This window comes from Pleurodeles waltl, chromosome 1_1 (assembly GCF_031143425.1).
Source record: "Pleurodeles waltl isolate 20211129_DDA chromosome 1_1, aPleWal1.hap1.20221129, whole genome shotgun sequence".
NCBI lineage: Eukaryota > Metazoa > Chordata > Amphibia > Caudata > Salamandridae > Pleurodeles > Pleurodeles waltl.
The window spans coordinates 506,946,574-506,969,419 of record NC_090436.1 but is presented as its reverse complement, the minus strand read 5'-3'; the positions used below and the strand labels follow the sequence as shown (position 1 = coordinate 506,969,419).

General features: G+C 44.0%; 1 protein-coding gene across 1 annotated transcript in view; it reads right to left on the bottom strand.

The window, feature by feature from the left end:
* ADGRV1 (adhesion G protein-coupled receptor V1) overlaps positions 1-22,846 on the bottom strand; it is a 2,003,619-nt gene that overhangs the window by 343,890 nt on the left and 1,636,883 nt on the right. Inside the window, exon 84 of the mRNA XM_069225272.1 lies at positions 16,418-16,534. Within this exon, the coding sequence (XP_069081373.1) occupies positions 16,418-16,534 (117 nt within the window). The remainder of the gene's footprint in view (positions 1-16,417; positions 16,535-22,846) is intronic.

Below are 22,846 nucleotides of genomic sequence, written 5' to 3'. Positions count from 1 at the left end.
ATCAGGCTGCCACAAATTACCTTTGTTTGGTATGTCTGGGTGAGATGCTGCTAGCAAGCTGAAAGGGTTAGGTTGACAGCAGCCAAGACAGTGTGAAACTGACTGAGTCACCGACATATGGTGGTGCTGCTGCCCCAAACCTAGCAGTCTTGTTCTAATAACAAGAGTCCTACGACATAACCTTTGGTTTATTCAGTGAATTTCTGTGGTTTTGTTACATAAAGTAGTCATGTTAAAAAAAGTAATGTAACATAACATTAGATAACATAATTACTATATGTTAAACCAGCCCGCACCATGCACAGCCCTTGGCCGTGCGCATGGGGAGGATGGCAGCAGCGTATGGCCTGGGGTTGGGTGGTTATAGGGGGTTGACAACAACCCAAAAAATTCCTGGGAAAAAGACTTCAATGTTCCATCATAAGGAATGCTTAACATTCAAAACACTAGTAAATAAACTGACACACCACCATGAGATAGGAAGAATTGAACACTCAACCTACTGGGTGTCAGTCTAAGAGCTTTACCAGTAGGCCACAAGTGACTCTGCTGTACTGTGCATCAAAACATAGCTAACATTCGAACCAAACATCTGGCTAGTGTGAGACTTTGAAGTCATTATTTAGAGGGACCATTGCAATATCAATCTCTCTTGCTCTCTCTTCCATCCCACTATGGGATGGAAGAGAATGGAATGTGAGAGGTTGAGAGAAAGAGAGACATTTAGAGGAAAAATTTGACAGAGAAAAGTGAGACTGAGAGAGGAAGAGAGAGAGAATATTTCTAAACTTTGATGAATGATAAACTTAGAATAAGATATTTTGGGACAAATTAAAAATAAAAATGTACTTGTCAATTAAAAAGAGTGAGATCACCTCTCAGAATGTACCAAAGTTGAAAAGAAATTCAAGCAGAGGAATGAAAAGAGCCCTCAACCGTTAGTGTACGTGTCTCAGACCCTAATTACTACACCATAGATTATTCTGAATTATGCAATGTCCAGACAGTACTGTGATATTCAACCCAAAGATTTTGCTGGGAAAAAAACTTCAATGCTTCATTACAAGGCATGTTTATCACTCAAAACACTAGTAAATAAACAGACACACTGCCGTGAAATACCAGGATTTGAACATTCAACCTACTTAGTGACAGCCCATGAACTTTACCAGTAGGCCACAGGTAAATCTGTTGTGCTGTGCATCAAAATGTACTAAAACATCCCTGCTAAATAGCTTGCTTGCGTGAAACTTTGAAGTCATTCTATGGAAAGACCGATGCTATTGTTATTGCAATGGTCTCTCCATACAATGACTTCAAAGCGGTACACAGCCAAGATATTTGCTACCAGGAGAGGACCGCGTGGGGAGCCTGAAGGTGATTCCTGCTTGCGGGAGCATTGTTTTCATATCTTAACCTGCACGCATGTTTGACTGCAGGGAAAGAGATGAAAACTCCGCTTTCAGCAAGTGGGAGCTGTTAGACAATGCCTGTTTGCTGAAAACTGATTTATGTTTGCTTTCACTTGGTGAAAGCTGTCAGCTCCCACCAAGCAAATGCAAACAGCTGCCGCTCAAGGATGGACACCTCAGGAGGTAGCAGGAGCAAGCGCTGGAGGGTGGTTGTCCCCAGTGCCATCTATGGCTCCACAAGGGGGGCTGCGAGCCCCCCTCAATTTTTTATATATAACTATATATTATGTATATATATATATATATATATATATATATATATATATCCTACTGGCATCCACCAATAGGTAGATATAGTTAGGATCTAGTTTTACTAGTTTTAATAGTAAGAGCATTTTTGGTTTTGCTAGTCATTTTGGCACCGCTTGATGAACCTTCACAAATTTTTCAAAACGTGTATTTTAGCCGGTTCAACTGCTGTCCTGAAAGTTTCATGGTGGTACGTCAAGCGGGGGGGTCCTAAAACACGTTTTCCACATTAATTTTTGCAAAGGGTTTTTAGACACACCTACAGCCTTAACCGCTGAACGGAATTACACCAAATTTGGCAGGAAGCAAGATCCTGTTCAGAAGATTGTGCTTTTAATGATTTGGTGTAAATCCATTCAGTAGTATGGGAGATACTAAAGGTTAAAAATTATAGTTATCTATGGACGCTGAACCTCAGAGGATCTAACTGTACCCATGCTGATATCTGATTGGCTGCCAACACTTCAACAAGGAAGTTTTGACAGCCAATTTTGGGACTTGGCTTTAGCCTTGTCCCACAAAAAAAGCTAAAAAAAAAAAAGAAAACACCCTGAGCCTCTAGCTTTAGTGCAGGGGTCCCCAAGGGACCTTGCCAGGGCTAAAAAGCATTTTATTTATAACAATCTTGGGAAAATCTGCAGATGGATCTGTGGATTTTTCTATGATTTTAATAAAAATAGTGCAGTCTCCCACCCTGCTGATTTATTTTGCCGCCAGGTGGGCCAGGCCCATGGCCTGAAAAAAAGATGGGGGCATATTGGGTCTCCCTCCTACAGCTTATATTAGCCCCAGGGACCACCACCTCCCCAGTGCGATGGTGCAAAAATATGTGGGGGCTGCGTGGCTCTCCTGTGGCCCGGGACCACCACCTCCATGAGGCAAGAAACATTTAAAGAAGTGGGGGGTCCTGTGGAGACTCCCCAGGGCACCGGGGACTGCCAACTCCCTGGGGTATATTTCTATTATATGTGGGGAAGGGGGTGCTACCCCTGTCCACCCTGGGGACACACCTGCCCAGGGCTGAAATAAAATAATGAAGAGGTCCATCACTGTCCTCCAGCCCCAGGACCCCCAACTCCACAGGGCTAAATTAAAATGTGGAGGGAGCCAACCGGACCCTTGCACAGCAATCAATGGCCCTGGGGACCACCTCCTGCCAAGTCAGAGCAAACACTCCTCTTCCAGCAGGAGACAGCTGTCAAAGTACTCTCACCCACAGGAAGCAGAGATTTCATCTCTTTCCCTGCCCGCAGAGATATGGGCAGGGAAAGAGATTAAATGAATGCTCTTGCACACATGGAGCTGCATGGGCCGCATGCTCCTCCTCCCCTATTGAATGAAGGCTGGGCCCGGGGGGATAGGGTCTCAGGGACAAAGATCAGCCCAAGGAGAGGTGCAGCACGGCCCCCTCCTCTATTACATGAAGGCGCCGCCATACACAATTGTTTGTCAAATATTTTACTGCAAACACTACATTGACATTATCAATGATGTTATCAATGATGTCATGAGTGCCATAATTAGTGGGGTACTAACCAGTGTATTGGTGCAAGGGTGGGAGTTACAGTTACCTTAGGGCACGAGTTATAGTTACTTGAGATAAATTTTAAGAAAAATTAAATGTGAGTCTAACTATAACGTCCCTGTAACCTTTGGGTTTTTAAGCAACATTCTATGTTTTTTTGTTAAATTCTATTTCCTAACTGTAATGGCACTGTAACCTTTGTTTTTTTGCACTGAATTTCAATGTTTTTTTAAATGTAAAATTATTTTCATCCCTATAAATTAATCCCACAGCGCATGGCCTTCTCCCATGCGCAGCTAGGGTTGCCCATAGGGCCTAGCCTACAGCCAGTACCTGCGGCCAACCCCTATAACCAACCAACCCCACACTGCACACAGCCTTAGGTCGTGCACGGTAGGGTTTGGCCGCAGGGCCTGGCCTGCGGCTGGACCCTGCAGCCAACCCTTATAACCACCTAACCACATGCTGCGCACAGCCTGTGCGTGGCTGGGTTTGGCAGCAGGACTTGGCCTGTGGCCAGTCCCTGTGCCCAATCCCTATAACTATCAAAACCCCTTCAGCCGTGCACAGGAGGGGTTGGCAATAAGGCCTGGCTTGTGGCCAGTCCCTTCGGCCAAACTCTATATTCACCCAACACAGTGCTGTGCATGGCCTCTGGCCTGCAGCCAGGACCTGCAGTCAACCCCTATAACAACCCAACCACACATGGCCCCCTACGCTGAACTCATCCCCTGGGGCCCAGCGTAAATATATCTACATTTTTTTGGAGGGAGGAGGGAAGCCACGCAGCCCCTGTCCCCATGCCGATCTCGCTCAGGGGACCCCATCCTCCCGAGCCTGGTCTAAACATTTATTTTTTTATTGGGAGGGGACTGTGCAGGACCCCTCCCCAGTCTGATCTCAGCACCAGGGATCCCATTCCCCAATGCCCAAGCCCCCCCACATTGAATGTGCAAAGTGCCCCAGGGAGGTGGCGGTCCCCTGGGCTCTATTTTAACAAGTGCCCTGCTTTCAAAATATGAGTGCCCCCGAGACCTGGCCCACCCGGGGGCTTGTAAAAAACAAGTGCCCGCAAAAGCCTGTGCTTTTTTAAAAAAAAAATAATAATTCCCATGAATTTGCAACATCAACACAAAATCGGAGCAAAAATGTTTTTTTTTAAGTGTTTTTTTAGCCCTGGGGTGGTCCCTCTGGGACCCTAGAACCAAAACTAAGGGGTCAGGGTAACTCTACCCCGGCCCCTTGTCTTTTTTTTAAACTATTTTGTAAAGCTGTGTCCCAAGATGGCTGCCAACACTTCCAGATTTGAAATGTTTGCAGCCAATCAGAGCTGTGCATTTCCCTGCATGAGTTCATCTTTATAAGTGAAGTCTTCGCGCCCAGAGATATAAAAATGTATTCTCCCTTAAATTTCCAAAAACTACTGGACGGATTTGCACAAAATAAGTGAAAGTGTAATCTGCGTCCCGAAAGCCACCTTTCAGGCTGCAGTTGTGTTCAAAGGTCCTATGGGAATTAACATGGGAAATGCAACTTTTCTGACCCCCCCCTTTTTTCTCGGCCCCTGCTTAATGGATCACTTTAAAACTTTCTGTGCGCAACAAGAATCACAGGTCCTTTTTTTTAGAACATTTGTGTAAATTCGTCAAACGGTGCCAAAGATATTGGCAATTCAAAAAACACTTTGTCTATGGAAACATGGTCCTAACAATAACAATCTAGTGACCACCACTAGGTAATATATATGTATATAAATATGTGTGTGTGTATATAGATTTATACACATGTATACACACAAACACATTTGTACATTTATTATATGTTATATACTGAATAAAACAAGGGCTAAAGGGAAGTTATAGTTAGGTGACAATATTAAGTACTCATCACAATCTACTCTTCCCTCTCTTCCTACTGCTCCTTAAGCCCCCCTCCTGCCCTGCTTCTCATATAGTGTATTTTAATCTGCATGATCTTTGGTAAGTATGAAGTTGGAAGCTCACTCCCTCCACAACTTTACTGCATGGGGGAGCCCCAGGGTCCCTGCTGCCCCTGCCGGTTCCCAGGCCAGCACCCGTTGTGGGTGCCAGTACGTAGGACACTTTTTTGTGGGTGCCCGAATGACTATGGGCATCCACATGTTATAATAGTTTGGGGGGCCCCATTGGGAGACGCATGAAGCAGATTTTAATTCTGCTCCTACAGCATGAGCAAATATTTTTGGAAATTCTGTAGGCAGGAGACATGCAGCCCTGGGAGGTAGGGTCCTCAAGGTTGTAATGAGGCTAGGGGAGGGGAGCCCAGGGTGTGTATTATTGGAAATACTCAGATGGTGTGATTAAACGTCACTTGTGAACTAGTTTAGGAATTTTGCATTTAATGTGTTTTTACACTGGTACTCAGTACACGATCTTAGGGATAGGAATGATGAGTTCATTCTGAGGCTCCGAAATATCCAACTGCTCAACCTTAAACGCCAACACACCCACCAATATGAACCAACTCACTTACCATTATATGTCCACAAAGCAAACAAGGACCACAACGCACGGCTACAATCACAGATGCTAATGTACCAAGTATCACACGTTCACATCATGAACAAACACAGAGGAGAACCAAATTCCTCTCAAATAATGTCGAAAAGGAATTAAAGTTGACGAATATGTACACAGTAGCTTTGCAATAACAACTATAACGTCACGACGTTTAACCTAAACTTCCCCCCCTGCACACATTATTCAAAACATCAAACACATTTTCAAGCACAAGCCTGCACAATACATAATATAAACATCATCATTACATCATATGGCTAGACTCCCAAAATCATATGATCATACAACCAATATGATTCCAATACACCCACTATGAGATGCCAACACATATACACCTTCATATGTGCACCAACCCACCATCACATGCTTTCACACCAACCATAAAACACCACTCTCCCACCATAATACACAGCTGCACACCCTGTCAAGCATCCGCACAAATACATGCATATTCCCACACCCAGCATTAGACACCCGCTGTCTTATGCCCACATACCATCACACATTCATACACGCACCACTGAATGTCAACGCAACCACCATCATGCAGCCACAAGGCCGCCATCAAAGAGCCAAACAGCGGCCATCGTATAGCCAGACAATCGCCGTTTCCGAAAGTTTCACAGTTTTGTAAAGCAACTTAGTCACGTCATCATACAATCTTTCACAGATGTTCAAAGGCTATACTGTATGTCTATTTCTATAGCATTTTTAATATATGAGCTTGCTTGCATTTTTGCTTAAGATGAAACTTTAATCCAATTGTGTTCTACTATCAAAGTTTGCTGGTTTAAAAATAACAGCGTCAGAAGATATTGGGCTTTGAGCAGCTCACAATATCCTGCATTCGAATGATTTTGTTCGTGCCCCGACAACGTGCGAAGCCTGTGAAAACAGGGCTTAATGTGCCTTTTGCCTTCTTTAACCACTGTATACACAATTGTGCCTTCTCTTGCACGAATGAAGCTTATCAGGCACATGTACTGCTGGTTTTGCAAAGGCCGGTCCTTCCTGTGCAGCCCATTTTTATCCCTGTAATTACAAGGGTATTATCTCCCATTTCTTTCATGTTCCAAAATTAAATCAGTGAGTACAAAGGACAGGCTAATTTTAGCACATCCTTTGCTTTTGTGGTAGCACAACAAATCACTATACAGCGGGTGACATTCACTGTCCCCTGCTCTATAAATGTCTTCTCAGGAACCAAAGCAAACTGCCAACGTTTTGAGAAAGACTGCGCAGAGAAACAACATATATTTATTTGAGAAAATAAAAATACATTTGGAAAAAAACACTCTTTAACAAGATTTGCAATCCATTCGATTAGACATTGTGGAAAGGGATGATTTTAATTTATTACTAAATACCGACCTTTGATTCTGTCAGTCTTTTTAAACACTTGTCTCAATATTTAAGGAACTAAAACACAGCCTCAGTGATTTGATTATTGCACTCTAGCAATGTATACCATAGGCAATAGAAAATGAGATAACTCTGCTTCCTGTGCCTGGCCCTGTATTCATTTATATGTTTTATGTACTGGGTTTCATGAAAAAAATGCTAGTCTTCAACACAATGCTTGGAGAAACAATATCGATTAAGAATTTATACTAGAAAACTGCACAGGTACATTTTTAAAAGGTTCAGCCGTAGATTATGATCACATAAATGTTCTATTAGGAGGGCTCAGTATAATAATGCATCCATCTTTTTAGGTTTCTAATGCTTTCCCTTTATGATACAAAATAAATTTCTAGTGATCAACTGCTGTTCCGTGTACCATGACTAGAGGTAGGGGGGTACAGTCAATATAGTGATTAATTTAAATGTATTTTATATCAGAAATACAATAAGGGCAGTTAAATATTGATGGGTAATGTGTGATGGCAGGATAGAAACATAAGGGACACTGCTATTGAGCTGTTGAGCCTTCTCCTCCAAGTTAATAGCATGCAGCCGAAAAAGAAACACCTGCAAAACACATTCTTGATCTAAATGAACTCTAACAATTTAGGCAAATAGTGTGTCTAGTTCTCAACCCCATTGCAGCCATTTGGAAGATGTTCAAGAACCAGAGTTTGACTGATTGCACTGCCGATCTATGCTTACTTTTTAGTTCTGCAAGCCCGCCTGTTTCAAACTTTATAATACCTGCAACATTGCTAAAAACTACGAAATAGTGATCTCTTGACACCATTCCCTGAAATCCATTTGGCGATCCTTTGCCACCATATGACCAGCAATTGTGTTGTGGTCCCATTTTATCTAGTCCTGAAGATGCCCTTTTAATTGCTTCCATAAGGCTGAAACGTTGTACATACATTAACATTTAGACCAGGTATAGATACTGTACTAATGGCTACACTGTGATACTTACCTTTGTTGCTATGTACATTGTGTCTCTTCGGTCTATGGTTCTTTTATGCACACTCCTTCACTGCCTTCACCTACTTCACTGTACAAGCACTTGTGAGCACCCTAAATTTAATGAGGCATCAAAACGATGAGTAACGTAAAACTGCTATGAATAAATACTTCTGGTGCATATAAAAGACTGGGCTGTACTATATTTATTGATATCTGAGTAATTAGGTGACCAGGGAACACTTATTTGTTCTTGCTTTAAGGAGTCCCTTATGAGCCACTGTAGTATTTATGTAATTACATATATTGTTTTTCACTGAAAAGCATTGATTAAAGTGCCATTATAGCTGGGTGTTGAAGTATGACATGAGCTAATGTCAACCCCGCCAAAAGAAAACTAACTATAATTTTAGTTCTGTAATGGCTGCCTGGTGTAATGCAGTGTTCTACCTAGAACCTGTAGTCCTATGACGACATGTTGTGGCCACCCAATAACGGGTGATGGGGGTCATTTGGGATCCCCCACGTGTTCCTGCTGGTCAGGGTTTCCTCATCCCACCCCTGATATTTTTTTAAATACATTTTCATGCTGTGGTCAGTCAATCAGGATTGACTAGTCTCATTTAAAATTGGTAGATCAGAACATATCGGGCCACCAGTGATCTACATATACTAATTTAAACATTCATTTCTCAAAAAGAGCTGTACGAATTTACAACAAATCACAAAAAACACACTTTCTGAGTAAGGTTATAACATTTTGCCAAAGTAGTGTAAGTTGGTACAGCTATTTTTTTTCTTTTTTGGAAAGCAAAGTTTCCAATGGCATTTAACACAGGAAATCACACTTTTGGGGCCCTCCCCCTTTTTCTTGGCCTCCGCTCAACTGATCAGTGAGTCAAGATGGAGAAACGTTTTTTTAAAGTTTTGTATAGATTCATCAAACGACACCAAAAGTATTAATGAAACAAATAATCTTCTTCAACGGAATCTGTGACCTAAGTCACTTTGTACATTCCAATAAAACCCATTTTCCTTGAAAAACAACCCTTTCTAGCAAAACATCCTCTTATTGCTCCTGTGGGACACGGTAGCTCACTCAAAAGTTCTGCTGTGTATTTTCTAACCTCTAATAAGCCAGAAACTTCCCTTTGCACTGAAATAGAAGACCTAATTACTAGTAAAATGTATGGCGGATTTTCTAAGATATTTGGGAGAGGTCTCTTTCAGGTGATAACATTTATGAGGAATCTAACAGTGCAGCTTATTCTTCACACCTACAGCCATTGTTCCTAATTTCTCACCTTATTTGGCTCCATAGGAAATTATCTTAGAAGGCATTTGCATGCCCTCCTGTCTGCATTCAGCAGGTTTCATCCCACACTCTTCCTACTAGAGGTGCTGCTAGCTGTGACACTGTACAAGTTCTCAGATCTTGACACTATATGGAACGCAACTGGACTGAAATCTTAATTTCAATATGGGAAACTAGCAGCTACAACTTTCATACACCCTTACTCCCTTGTTCTGCTACACGATGTGCCTCATAATTATTAGAGGACATGAACTGAAAGAGGAGAAAGCATGTAGACTTTGTAGATGGAGGTCAGCCCTATAGTAATTTGATTATAGAAATTATGAAGATGGGTCTCATGAAAGGACAATTTGAAGATTAACCTACCTCCCATGGTGTTTAGGCCTAGCAACACCTTGTGGTAACATGGGGGAAAGGTGGCTTTTATTCTGGTAGTGAACACAGATATCTCTGGGCAGGCCCTAAAGCTAATTATTGTTTCTAGAACCGCACATGTTTGTCTGGATAATCCTTGTTAATGGGCCACTAATGATCTAGTGGTTTTGAGTCCAAGCGTGAATGCTGTTTTCCGTACTTGAAATTAAAAAGACTTGAACATTCTTTCTTGCTGATTGTTCAGCATAGGACAGTCATTCAGATCATGCACAGCAGAGGTCATTCAGATCATGCTCAACTATATTGAAAATAATCGAATACACTGTTTTCTGGAAATCCCCTGAAACTAACTAGGCGCTAAATATGCCTCTGTGCAAACCCTAAATATGTGCTCATAACGAAAATGATATTTATGAGAAAAAATTGTCTCCCATACAGCATACTTTTGGAATACATTTAATTCTTACTTAAAATCATATATGCATCACCAAGTACTGCTCTCCTTGGGGTGTAATTTTGTTTGGACACCAGGTGTTAGAAACGGGGTCTTTGGTTGGAAGTCAGGTTACCCTCTGTCCAAGTAAGGACCCTCACTCTAGTCAGGGCAATGGAGAAACACACTTAGATAACCCCTGTGTACCCCCTTGGTAGCTTGGCACAAGCAGTTAGGCTTATCTCAGAAGCAATGTGTAAAGTATTTGTACTAACACACACAGTAATACAGTGAAGACACCACACCAGTTTAGAAAAATAGGTAATATTTATCTAGTCAAACAAGACCAAAACAACAAAACTCCAACATCCACAAGTTAAAATATGAATTTTCAAAAGAATAAGAGTCTTACTCCATAGAAAACAATGGAAATGTTGATTTTGCACCAAGTACCTCATTAGCGTAAAAAATAAAGCCACACGGGAGAGCGTGCGTTGGAAAAGGCAGCGATGCGTCAATTCCTTACTCGCAAGGGAGGCCATGTGTTACTTCTCCGGTCGGGTCGGGCCGGCGATGTGTCATTTTTTCCCTCACAAGAGAGCGTTGTGTCGATTTCCAGACGAGGCACCTCAAAGCAGAGGGTCCAGGTGCTGGCAGAGAAAGTCTTTGATGGCCATGAGACTTCAAAACAGGAGGCAAGCTCAGTTCAAACCCTCGGAGATTCTTCACAAGAAGGAATATACCACAAAGTCCAGTCTTTGTCCCCTTTCACAGGCAGAAGCAGCAACTGCAGGATAGCCCAACAAAGCACAGTGACAGGCAGGGGCAGCACTCCTCCTCAGCTCTTCAGCTCTTCTCCTTGGCAGAGGTTCATCTTGGTTCCAGAAGTGATCTAATTTTCAGGGGGTTTGGGTCCAATACTTATACCCCTTTCTGCCTTTGAAGCAGGCATACTTCAAAGGAAAGTCTCTGTTGTTCACAAGGCCCAGACACACAGGGTTAGGGACTGCTTTGTGAGAGGGCAGGCACAGCCCATTCAGGTGTGAGTGACCACTCCTCCTCCACTCTGGCAGAGATGGCTCACCAGGCTATGCAGGCTACACCCCAGCTCCCTTTGTCTCACTGTCTAGTGGGGATTCACAAACAGCCCAATTGTCAAACTGACCTAGACAGGGAATTCACAAACAGGCAGAGTCACAGAATAGTTTAAGCAACGAAATGCCTAGTTTCTAAAAGTGGCATTTTGAAACTAACAAACTAAAAAACAACTTCACAAAAGGATGTATTTTTAAATCGTGAGTTCAGAGACCCCATAGTCCATATTTCTCTCTACTCTCAAAAGGAATCTGCACTTTAATAACATTTAAAAACAGCTCCCCTGTTATCCTATGAGAGAGATAGGCCTTGCAACAGGGAAGACTGAATTTGGCAGTATTTCACTATTAGGGCATGTAACACACATCAGTACATGTCCCAACTTCAACATAAACTGCACTCTGCCAATGGGGCTACCTAGGGTCTACCTTAGGGGTGCCTTACATGTATAAAAAGGGAAGGTTTAGGCCTGGCAAGTGGGTATACTTGCCAAGTCGAATTGACAGTTTAAAACTGCACACACAGACACTGCAGTGGCAGTTCTGAGCCATATTTACAGGGCTATATATGTGGGTGGCACAACCAGTGCTGCAGGCCCACTAGTAGCATTTGATTTTCAGGCCCTGGGCACCTCTAGTGCATTTTACTAGGATTCACTAGTAAATAAGATATGTCAATCATGGATAGCCAATTATACATGCATGTTATATAGGAGCACTTGCACTTTAGCACTGGTTAGCAGTGGTAAAGTGCCCAGAGTATCAAAAACAGCAAACACAGAGGCAAGCACACATCAACAACCTGGGAAGCAGAGGCAAAATGTTAGAGGAGGCCATGCAAGGATGACAAGTCTAACACTTGTGCTCCCCAGCTGATAGGGGGGAGGAACTACCCAACCTTATGGGAGTTGTCATCACTAAGGCGGAAGAATCTGGACAGACCATCAGCATTGGCGTGTTCTGTGCCAGGGTGGTATTCCACTGTAAAGTCCAGTCTGTAGGGAAATGGACTACCTCAATAGTTTTGGATTCTCACCCCTCATCTGCTTGTGCCATCACCCACACTTTCTGGCCAGGCTGAAACTCAACCAGAGTGGCATTCTGGTCATACTGGTGCTTCATGTCTTCCTGGCGTGCTTCTAGGTTCTCTTGTGCTTGACCCCTGAAGCAAGCAGTCTGGTTCCTAAACACCAGCATGTAACTGAGTACATCTCTGGGAGTGTGAGGGGTGGGGGGAGGGGTACTAGGGGCTTTCTCCAAGCCCTCCTTTACCAGACTCAAAGGTTCCCTGACAGAGTGGCCATACAGTAACTCAATAGGACTAAATCCAAGCCCTTTTTGAGGTACCTCCCTATCGGCAAACAGAAGGCATGGCAAGAGGATGTCCCACTTAGGCCTCATGGGCTCTGACAGGTGCATGATCATGCCTTTCAAGGTGCAGTTGAACCCTTCAACCAGACCATTGCTTTAGGGGTGGTAAGGATTGGTGAACTTATACGTTACCCCATACTCTGGCCACAAATACTTCATATAAGTAGATATGAAGTTGGTACCCCTATTAGATACCACTTCCTTGGGGAACCCCATGTGGGTAAAACCCTCCATCAAAGACGTCCCACCACAGGGGAGGTGACTGACCTCAGAGGAATACCTTCTAGGTGCTGGGTGACATGGTCCACCAAGACCAGGATAAACCTGTTGCCCATGGCTGTCTTGGGATCCAGAGGCCCCATAATGTCAATACCAACCCTCTCAAAGGGGGTAATAACCACAGGAAAAGGTTAGAGGGGAGCCTTGCACTTCCCCCCCGACACTTGCCACTTGCCTGACAAGTCTGGAAAGACCCACAATTGTCACGTAGGCTCTCATTATGCTAATGAGGCTACTGGATTTCGGCGGCAGAATCACATGGATTGTGGATACTAAGTATGATTCCATACCACATGACGCCTGTTGGCCTAATCCTGGTTTTCCGGCTAACTAGCAGCGCCTCATCTCTGCCCGAGATGATTGTGGCAACCGGGCCATTGACAAGAAAGACTCCTCAGGGGAGTCGTGGTCAATTAGATCTCATCCCTTTCTCTCAGTTACCAAAGTCTCATTTAGGTAAAGACAACAGAGGCAGAATATAGTTCAATAAGGATGTATTGAAGTAACTGAATCTTAGATTTAAAAAAACATGTACTGTAATAACTAGAATGATAAAACACAATAAAAACAAGCAGGTGATTAAAAGAGTAAAACACAAAAACAGTCCTACCATACTGTCACTAGGAGTGAGCTATATTTCTCCTACCAACACTAGGTTTGACGACAGAGTAATAAGCCTAATCTGCCCTTTGGATTTTCCCCTGGGAGTACATCATCCTTCATACCTGGAGGAAGAAGCATGTAGTCTACAGAGACACCGTCCCCATGTGGATCAGGAGTTCGGCCGTCTAAGCAAGTAGCTGTAGCGAAGCAATCTGTAATCAGCATACGGTTGAGGTCACCTGGCTGGAATCTCCCTCTAAAGTGTTTGGGACAAAGGGGTGTTTTTATAATAGAACAGCTGACATTCTAAGGAATGGTCCCCACGTATGAGTGTGTGTTTTTCTGTGAATGTTGAAGACACAGCACACCACGTTTGTTGGCAATCCTATCTGACTGTAGCCTTGGGGAAAGCACAAATTGGAATAAATGTCCTACTAAGGACGTGATGCTTTTCTAGGCGAAAGGGCAATGAGATAGAAAAAATAAAACAGCACCGCAAATGTGGCTATTGCTAGAAAAATAAAGCAATGCTGAATAAAATGCAACTTGGTTAAAGTGCACAGCAGCAAGCCTAGTTAGCTAAAACAACGTGTCTAAAATATGGCAAAAATAGCTATACAACACAATGTGCATCTGAGTGCCTGCGCATTAGAGGCTAGTACAAGTGGGTGACAAACCTGTCAAAAGTCTGGTCCTGCCCCAAATGTCCAGCTAAAGGCACATCATGAGCCGGACCCAGTGGGAAGGCTCTGAAGCAGTGGGGTACCGCCAGCACACAGCTGACCCAGACTCAGCAACCTTAGGCTCACTATATAGGAGGCCATCCTCCCAATAGATCAGGTGTGATCCTGACTTCTTGCCAGCCACCTGGTCTGCAGCCTGCTGCCCGAACCCTCCAGAGTAAGGCATACTCTCTGTGCCTCACAGAATACCTCCCTGGTGGGACCCACTTTCTGCTTCCACTGTGACAGCTCAGGGACCGTCCCCAGCTCAGCCACCTGTTCCCCTGTAGGCTCCGGGGGCATCAGCTTCAGGTTCAGCTTCCTACCAGACTTCTGGGGATGGCTTCCAGCACCACTTGCCCTTTCTCCTACTGGCAGACCCCTGGGCCACTGTTTCAGGCTCCAGGGGCTTCTGATCCCCTTGATGGACTGTCATTGAACAACTAGATACTCATACCCACCTAGGGAGACCCAACATCTCCAAGTGTGACCTGTGTCCCACCTCCTTCCAAGGGGAACTCTCCAGGTCATTGCCAAGCAAACAATCCACAGGCATGTTTGGACTCACAGCTAATTTCAAGGAACTTGAGACCCCCTCCCAATTCAAAGGGAACCTGCACCACTCTGAAAAGGCGCTCTGATTTGTCCGCTGCGACTGCTTGGTGATGTACACAGGGATCTATCTGCTCTTTAGACTCCTCACTGTAGTCACACTTGCTCCTGTGTCTCTCAGAGCCTCCACCCTCTGCCCATTGATGGTCACCCACTGCTTCTTAGTGTTCTCAGGCACTAGGGTTCTCTGGACCATCTCACTGTCCCCTAGAGTCAAAGAATGGCTTAAGCAAAAAAATGGCTACTTTCTATAAGTGGCATTTTAAAACTAACAATCTAAAAACCGACTTCACTAAAAGATGTATTTTAAATTGTGAGTTTGTAGACCCCAAACTCCGTATTTCTTTCTGTTCTCAAAGGGAATCTGCAGTTAAATAATATTTAAAGACAGCCCCCCTGTTAACCTATGAAAGAGATAGGCCTTGCAACAGTGAAGACTGAATCTAGCAGTATTTCACTGTTAGGGCATGTAGCACCTTTAACATACACTATACCCTGTGGCCTACCATAGGGGTGCCTTACATGTATGAAAAGGGATGCTTTGGGCCTGGCAAGTGGGTACACTTGCCAAGTCGAACTGGCAGTTTAAAAGTGCACACACAGACACCGCCCTGGCAGTTCTGAGCCATGTTTACAGGGCTACATGTGTGGGTGGCACAACCAGTGTTACAGGCGCACTAGTAGCATTTGATTTATAGGCCCTGGGCACCTCTAGTGCACTGTACTAGGGACTTACTAGTAAATCAAATATGTTAATCATGGATAGCCAATTACACATACATTTTACATAGCAACACTTGCACTATAGCAGTGGAAAGATGCCCAGAGTGTTAAAAACAGCAAAAACAGAGTCCAGCACACCTCAACAACCTGGGAAGCTGAGGCAAAAAGTTAGGGGAGACCACCCAAGGATGAAAAGTCTGACACCAGGAATTATCATTGAAACATTGTCAAGCAGAACTATTTTCTTCTCCAACAGACAAACATTGTTAGATCATTGGACTGTATGTCCTCACGAAGAAAACGCGCTGCACGTGTAGTTTACAATCCACTGCTGCGAAATTAATGCACAGTATTATTTCGCAGAGGTCAAGATAACACCGCACAATACAAGCTCGATGTATCCTGTTTCAGAAGACTACACTATCACGTGTATTTCACTGCTCTCTGTAATAGATGGCGGAGGTGTATCTTGAGGCATGACTCATTGTCCATGTGTAAATCACTCATTAGCCATGACGCTCCTCGCATCAATATTTCAGTCTTACTGGCACCTTTTGTACAAATATGCATATGCCTCAGCAAGGTTTGTGCATGTTGTGCAACGCCGCTTATGAACTTTTCCAATTACTCAATCTGAATGTTCACTTTATGAGGAGAATTTCATTCACAGGCGCTGTCTAATCATTCGTTCAGAGGAACCGTCTTAACAATGAAGTACTAACCTGGACGAGCATCCAGCTGAACTGGCAGAGGTACAGGTAGTGCGCAACACCTCCCAAAGCTGAGCAGCTCTCAGTGGAAAGTTTTGGGCTGACGTAGGCAGAGATCAAGAATGAAATCTTTAAGAGAGATACAAAGCAAAACGCTGTCAGAAAAAAAAAAAAAAAACTTTTCGGCACATTTATACAAAATACTTTTTTTAAATGACGACCTTCTATACAATAAACAATGTGGCCCAGATGTATCAGCGTTTTTTGTGGGCTCCAAGTGACGCCGGTTGACACAGAACTTAAAGTAAGGCATCCTCCACTGAATAACCGCAAGTTACAAATAATTATCACCACTGTGCCATGGTCGGCATCTTACTAGGGTGTACTTATGAACATACACTTGCATACATGCACGCAGAAACACTATTGACCAAGTGGGAGTGCCTGTGAGGGTGGTCCAAGTGGCAGTGCCTCAGGGAAGGGAGTAAGCAAGAATTACATGGTTAATGGGTAGTGAGCATATGGGGTAGGGCAGGGAAAAGAGATCATTCAGTAAGTAATGAGATGGCAATGGGGCCATCAGTGATGCATCAGTGACAACGGGGTACTTATTTTTCCCGTTAACTGGAGAAGCTCTGGCAGAGCTTTCTCTTCCAGCGAAGCGATGACATTTTTTTTAGAGGGGGTCCCTTTGCTAGAAAAGATAACATTGAGGACTATTTGTATAACTTTTGCTATATAGGTGGACAGTGGAAGTCACCTTTAATTTCCTTCTCAGGGTATGATATGAACGATCTGCAAATTGCACAGCTTCCCTGGAGAAAATGGGTAAATACCAAAAGTGGGGGATTAGTTCTTGACTTGGAGAGTCAAACTGCAACCGATTGTGCCTTGTGCACTGCAGAATGGGGATAACGTACCAATGGCATTTGTTATTCCATATTCTGAGATGTGCAAGTAGTGTGTGTGTGCTATTTGCCCATCCACTTTTAAACAGGTTTTGCCTAGAAGAAATCAGATGCTCAAAAACCTCTGTGCACCCCATTTGTGCCTAGGCTGTAATACTGATCGTGGCACAAATTAGAGCTCGTGCCAGAATTAGTAATAGTCAACCAAATATGATTTTTATCTCCAAACAATTTCAAATGTATATTCATAAAGAAAAGAGAGAACCCTGGTTCTCATAACGGGCTGAATACATTAAAGAAATTACTTTAGAAGGGTAACATTTGTTAAATATCAAGTCTTTAAAAAAGTGCGGAATATCATCTTTTAGTTCCTGGATACTCTATACAAACACAAATTCCCCACTTCTATTATATTCACAGGCGTTAGACTGCTTCTGAAAACTTTTAAGCAATGCTCCTGGGTGCCACCAGGTGACACCATGTGGCTATGCACTCATTCTATACCACCCGAAAAATGACAGAGCGGAACTGCATATAAGTGCTAGCCTTGCACGCCGACATCAGTTTCTTGCTTGACCCTTTTCGTACTCTCTGACAAAGAGACTGTGAAATATATGTTGGTATCAGTGTGCAGATTCCTAAAGTAGGACCTTTTTAAATGTTAAAAAGAGGCCAATACAAGTAATGGGGAGGTGGAAGGGCATTGAGTAATCTGAGCTTAGTAAGTGTATCCACCCTAAAAAGCATTACCGAAGGTAAGTAACTTTTTCTTCTGATGGATTCTTCTAACCTCAGATTCCTCACCTTGAGAACAGATACCAAAACAGCACCTCCCAAAGGTGGAGGGTTTGTACAGTAGGCTCAGACCAAAATGTTCTGCAGGCCAGAATGGGCAAAATGTCCTACCAGTTGGACCTGGCTATCAAGGCATTAGTACCTGTTGAACATGTGCATGGACACCCACGTTGCAACCTGGAGGATGTTGGTCCTTCAAGAGGCTGTTTTTTTTGCAAGTGCATGGCAGCTATTCATGCAGACAACTATCCACCTCAGCAGAGTTCTCTTCGGCACGCCTTCCCTTTCTTCACATTGGAGAACTCCCAAAAATGTGGATTGTCCACCTAATGGTCCTTGGTACTTCTGATGTAAAAGCTTAAAGCTCTTTTGGGGTCCAATTGATGAAGCCTCTCTCTCGAGGAATGAGAAGGGGCAAAGAACACTGGGAGAATGATGGATTGTCCAATGTGGAAAGGAGCCATGTCTTCAGGCAAGAAGACTGCCGAAGTTCTCAGCAGTTTGTTCAGGAAAAGGTGGTTTAGAGTAGCTGCACAGACCGTGGCAGAAGTTCACTCACATGACAAGTTGAAGTGATTGCAATGAGGAAGACAGTCGTTAAGGTCAGAAGCCACAACGAGCAGCTGTTAATCTGCTCTAAGGGTGCACACATGACCAAGTTAAGGTCCCACTGTGGCATCACAACAGTTTAGGAAGAATCGTGTGTGTCAAGCTTTTAGTAAACCACATCACAACAGGTGATTTAAACAAAGACGGTTGGTCTGGTAAACATTAAAAGACCTATAGACTGACAAACAACCTTTAATCATGCCCAATGCAAGGCCTTGATGGGCTAAAGGCAAAATGAAGGTCCAACAGTATAGCTTGTAAGGAGTTTATCTTGTAGACTCCATACCAGGTCACTAATTTGTCCCAGTGGATCGTGGATGGACACCTGGTCGCAAAGATGACATCCACTACTTGAGGTGGTAGATGAAATACAGTTGACTGCTGCTCAATCTCCATGCATAATGGTGTGGATTGCATCAGCTCTGGAGAAGAACCCTGCTGTGCTGCTGAGACATGGGAGACTCTCAAAGTGGGGCTGGATTGATGGCAGATGCACCTGCCGAGAAGGTCAAAATATCACAATCTCCTGGCCCAATATGAAGCCACTAGGATAACTTGGGCCGGGTCATTCCTGATTTTTTTCAGAATTTGGGATTGGAGAGAGGGGCATCAAGGCACACAGGATTGGTGTGTTCCATTCCAGTTGTAAAGCATCCCCTAGCAAGTCTCTTTTCAGAAACTTAAAACAAGCAAAGTATTTGACACTGTATGTTCTTGACGGTGGCGAAAAGATCTAGGGTTCTTTCCACTGTTGGAAGATGCCCTGTGCCACCTCAGGATGTAGACAACATTTGTGATTTGTCTGACTCCACTAACTGAGATTTCCACTGTAGCATTTGATGATCCTGCCAGGGGGTACATGATCAGCAAAATGCTGTGACACTAGCCAATTTCAACTGCTCAGAACCTCCTGGCAAAGGACACAGAAGCCCACTCCGCCCTGCTTGTTGCAATATCACATGGTGATCCTGCTGTCTGTGAGATCCGGCCCCAGCATTCCCTTCATGTACGCAGGACACTCTTCACTGTCAAACAAATGGATTGTAGCTCCAACAGATTGATATGGTGCAGGGCTTCCACCAAAGAACAGAGTCCGGTGATCTCGACCTCCCCAAGATGACCTCCTCAACCCAGTAATAGAACACGTGTCACCACTGTCAACTATTAGTCGGAAGAGGCTTCTGTTGCTGGACCAATTGTGCTTGAGCAGCCACCAATGCAAAATGAGGGCTGTACCTTCCAAAATCTGAATGGAATAAATTAAATGTCTATGGTGCTAAGCCTACTGAGACTTCAAATTTCATTGCAGAGCGCATGTGCGCTATGGGGCGTAGTTGACAAAGAAAACGCAGGAGGCTAAGAGGCAAAGAATCATCAGATCTGCTCTCATCGAAATCTATGATCAAGGCTGAAACATCAGGATCATAACCTGAATGTCCTGGATTTGTTGTGGTGGAGGAAGGGACCAAATTGCACTGTCTAGGATAGCCCCAAAGAATGACAACTTCTGAGAAGGAGTCAGGTACAACTTCAACTTGTTGATAGTAAACCACAATGATGTCAAGAGGTTTGCTGTTGCATGAAGGTGGTCTAAGAACGACTACAGTGAACCTGCTTTCAACTGTTAGATGTCAAGACAGGGAAAGACTGGCATTCCCAACCTCCAAAGGTGACTGCGACCACCGTCATAACTTTCTTGAATATCAGAGAGTTACTGGTGAGGCCAAAGTCGAGCAATGCTCCTGGCCTAAGCTGAGCCGCAGGTAGTGCTTATGGAATAGCAGGACATGTATTTGAAAATTAATGTCTTGTCAGTCGAAGGACATCATCGAGTTTCCTAGGTCCAGTGCAGCAAGATCTAGGCCACTGTGAGCATTTTAAATGTGTTCTTCTGTAATGCAGCATTTAGAGGTTGAAGGTGCAATCAAGGCCAGAAGCCATCTTCCTTTTTCGACACAAGATAACAACAAGAGTGACAACCCTCTCCTCCTTCCAGGTACGGGACCCTCTGGATGACATCCTAGTACAGCAACACTCACATCTTTTGCAGCAGACTTGAGAGGTTCTTTTTTAAAAGTTGATCAGATATTGGAGACAGATGTGGTAGAGCAGATAAAAAAGGTAGGGTGTAACCTTGCTGAACAATCTGCATAACCCATCTGTCAGGCATAGTAGACTTCCACCTTGGGGGAAAACAATTAAATCTGCCCCCACAGGATGGGTGGGGTCACTGACAGCAAACAGAAGCAGCTTGGAGTTAGTTGCTATAGGTGAGGGGACTGGGAAGACTGCTGATCCTGCTGACCTGGGCAATATCTGCCAGACCCCTATCCCTGGTCTCAAAATTACTGAGGTGACTGCTGTAGTGGTTAGGGCACTGGTGGTGCTGTACACCAACCCTCTGGAGTAGACCCCTACATTTTTTTAAGTGATGACAGATCTGCTTGCCAGGTCTCAGCCATCTCAGAGACTGTGCTGTAGCTCCTTTGTCCTTAAAATATTGAAGCAGAGAATCATCTTTCTCACTAAAGAGGTGTGAACTAGCAAAGGGCATATCAATGAGAGAAGCCAGCATGTCTGCTGAAAATCCCTTGCAAAACATCCACTTTGGGGGGCCCAACACAACACTGGCACAATCACCCTCCTCAAACAATTAGTGGTGCCTAGGCCAGCACAAATCACATACTTGGCTGAGTCTTGTTTATCATGTATTGTTGGGACCAAAGAGGCCCTAGGGTCTTCTGGAACTGCCAGTGAAAGCTTGCTAGTTATGTCTCAAATGGCATGCACAAAGCAGCCTAATTAACAAACTGAGTTAACCAATCTCAGCATCAGGCTGGCAGAAGAGAACATTTGTTTCCCAAAAGCCTCAAATCAAGTAGACTTCCTATAAAGAACAGTCGTAGGCAAAGGATTGGGGCTAACTTTACTAGTAGATGACTGAACTAATAAGGTCTCTGGAGTAGTGAGTTTAGTGAGAAAACCAGGACTGCCAGGTGCTGGCCTGTGGCACCTGGCCATCCTCTCTTAAATGGTGGGCAGGAACATGTTTTGGAGCAAGTGCCCATCAAAGTATCCAAGAGGGCCGTGTTGAAGGGAAGCAAGAGCTCAGATGTGGCAGACAGTGGGTGTACAATTTCTGGGAGAATATTAGTCTTGATTCTGAAAGAGGGCAATGGTAAATCCAGGACCTCAGCTGCCTTTTGAACCACAAATGGTACGCTCTCTTCAGTAGGTTCTCCAGTGTGAAGTCCAATTCTCTATCAGAAAAGGTTTCAATCCCACTGGCTCTTGTAAGTCTGTGTAGAGATTGTCATCATTATGATGAAAGGGATGATTCTTCATCCTCATGCCATCTTCATCATCTCCTTCTGGTGGTATACCCAGTACAGAATAAAAGTCAAAAAGATAATGGAGCCACTGCTGGTGCAACCAGCCTGGTAGAGACATTAGTGCAGAATCCGGCTTTAAAATAACTGGTTGGGCTTTAGTAGTTTTCCAGCATGTCATTGGTTGAGCTGAGGCTGTAGTTGGTTTGGGGTCAGACATCGGGACTGAAATTTGGTCTTCTTCGAGCATCAGCATAGTCAGCACAGCCATCAAGTAGTGGCTGACCAGCGCAGGTGCATCTGTGCTGGAGTCGATAGTTGACCTGGAATAAGGTCTATGGGGTCAGTTAGTACTGGGGAAGGCACTGCTATTGGTAGTAAGAAAAATTCAGAAAATCTGCAGCATGGTCTCATTGAAGTCCTCGATTTGCTGTGCTGTCACTAATGGCCTGGGAATCTTGGACCATATTGGGATGAACTGGGGGGTTGGATGCATACTCAGGTATCCCAGACAAGATCAGCTAGCATGCTGCCTTCCTCACACCTTTTTCTTGGACATGGAGTGGCAGCATGGGGAGCATCCTGCTTCACTTTTGGTGTTTTGTTTTTTACTTTGATTTAGACTTACCAGAGGACTTTGATTGTGAGGTGGACCTCTTGCAAGTACAGCCCCAGGAGTGTGACCATGCCTGTGCCCACAACCTGAAGAAGGACTGGGACTTACATGAAGGTTTCAACATTTTATGATGCTCAGTGCGGTGTGGCTTCACCTCCCAGTCTCAGATTACCTAAGGGTGCAT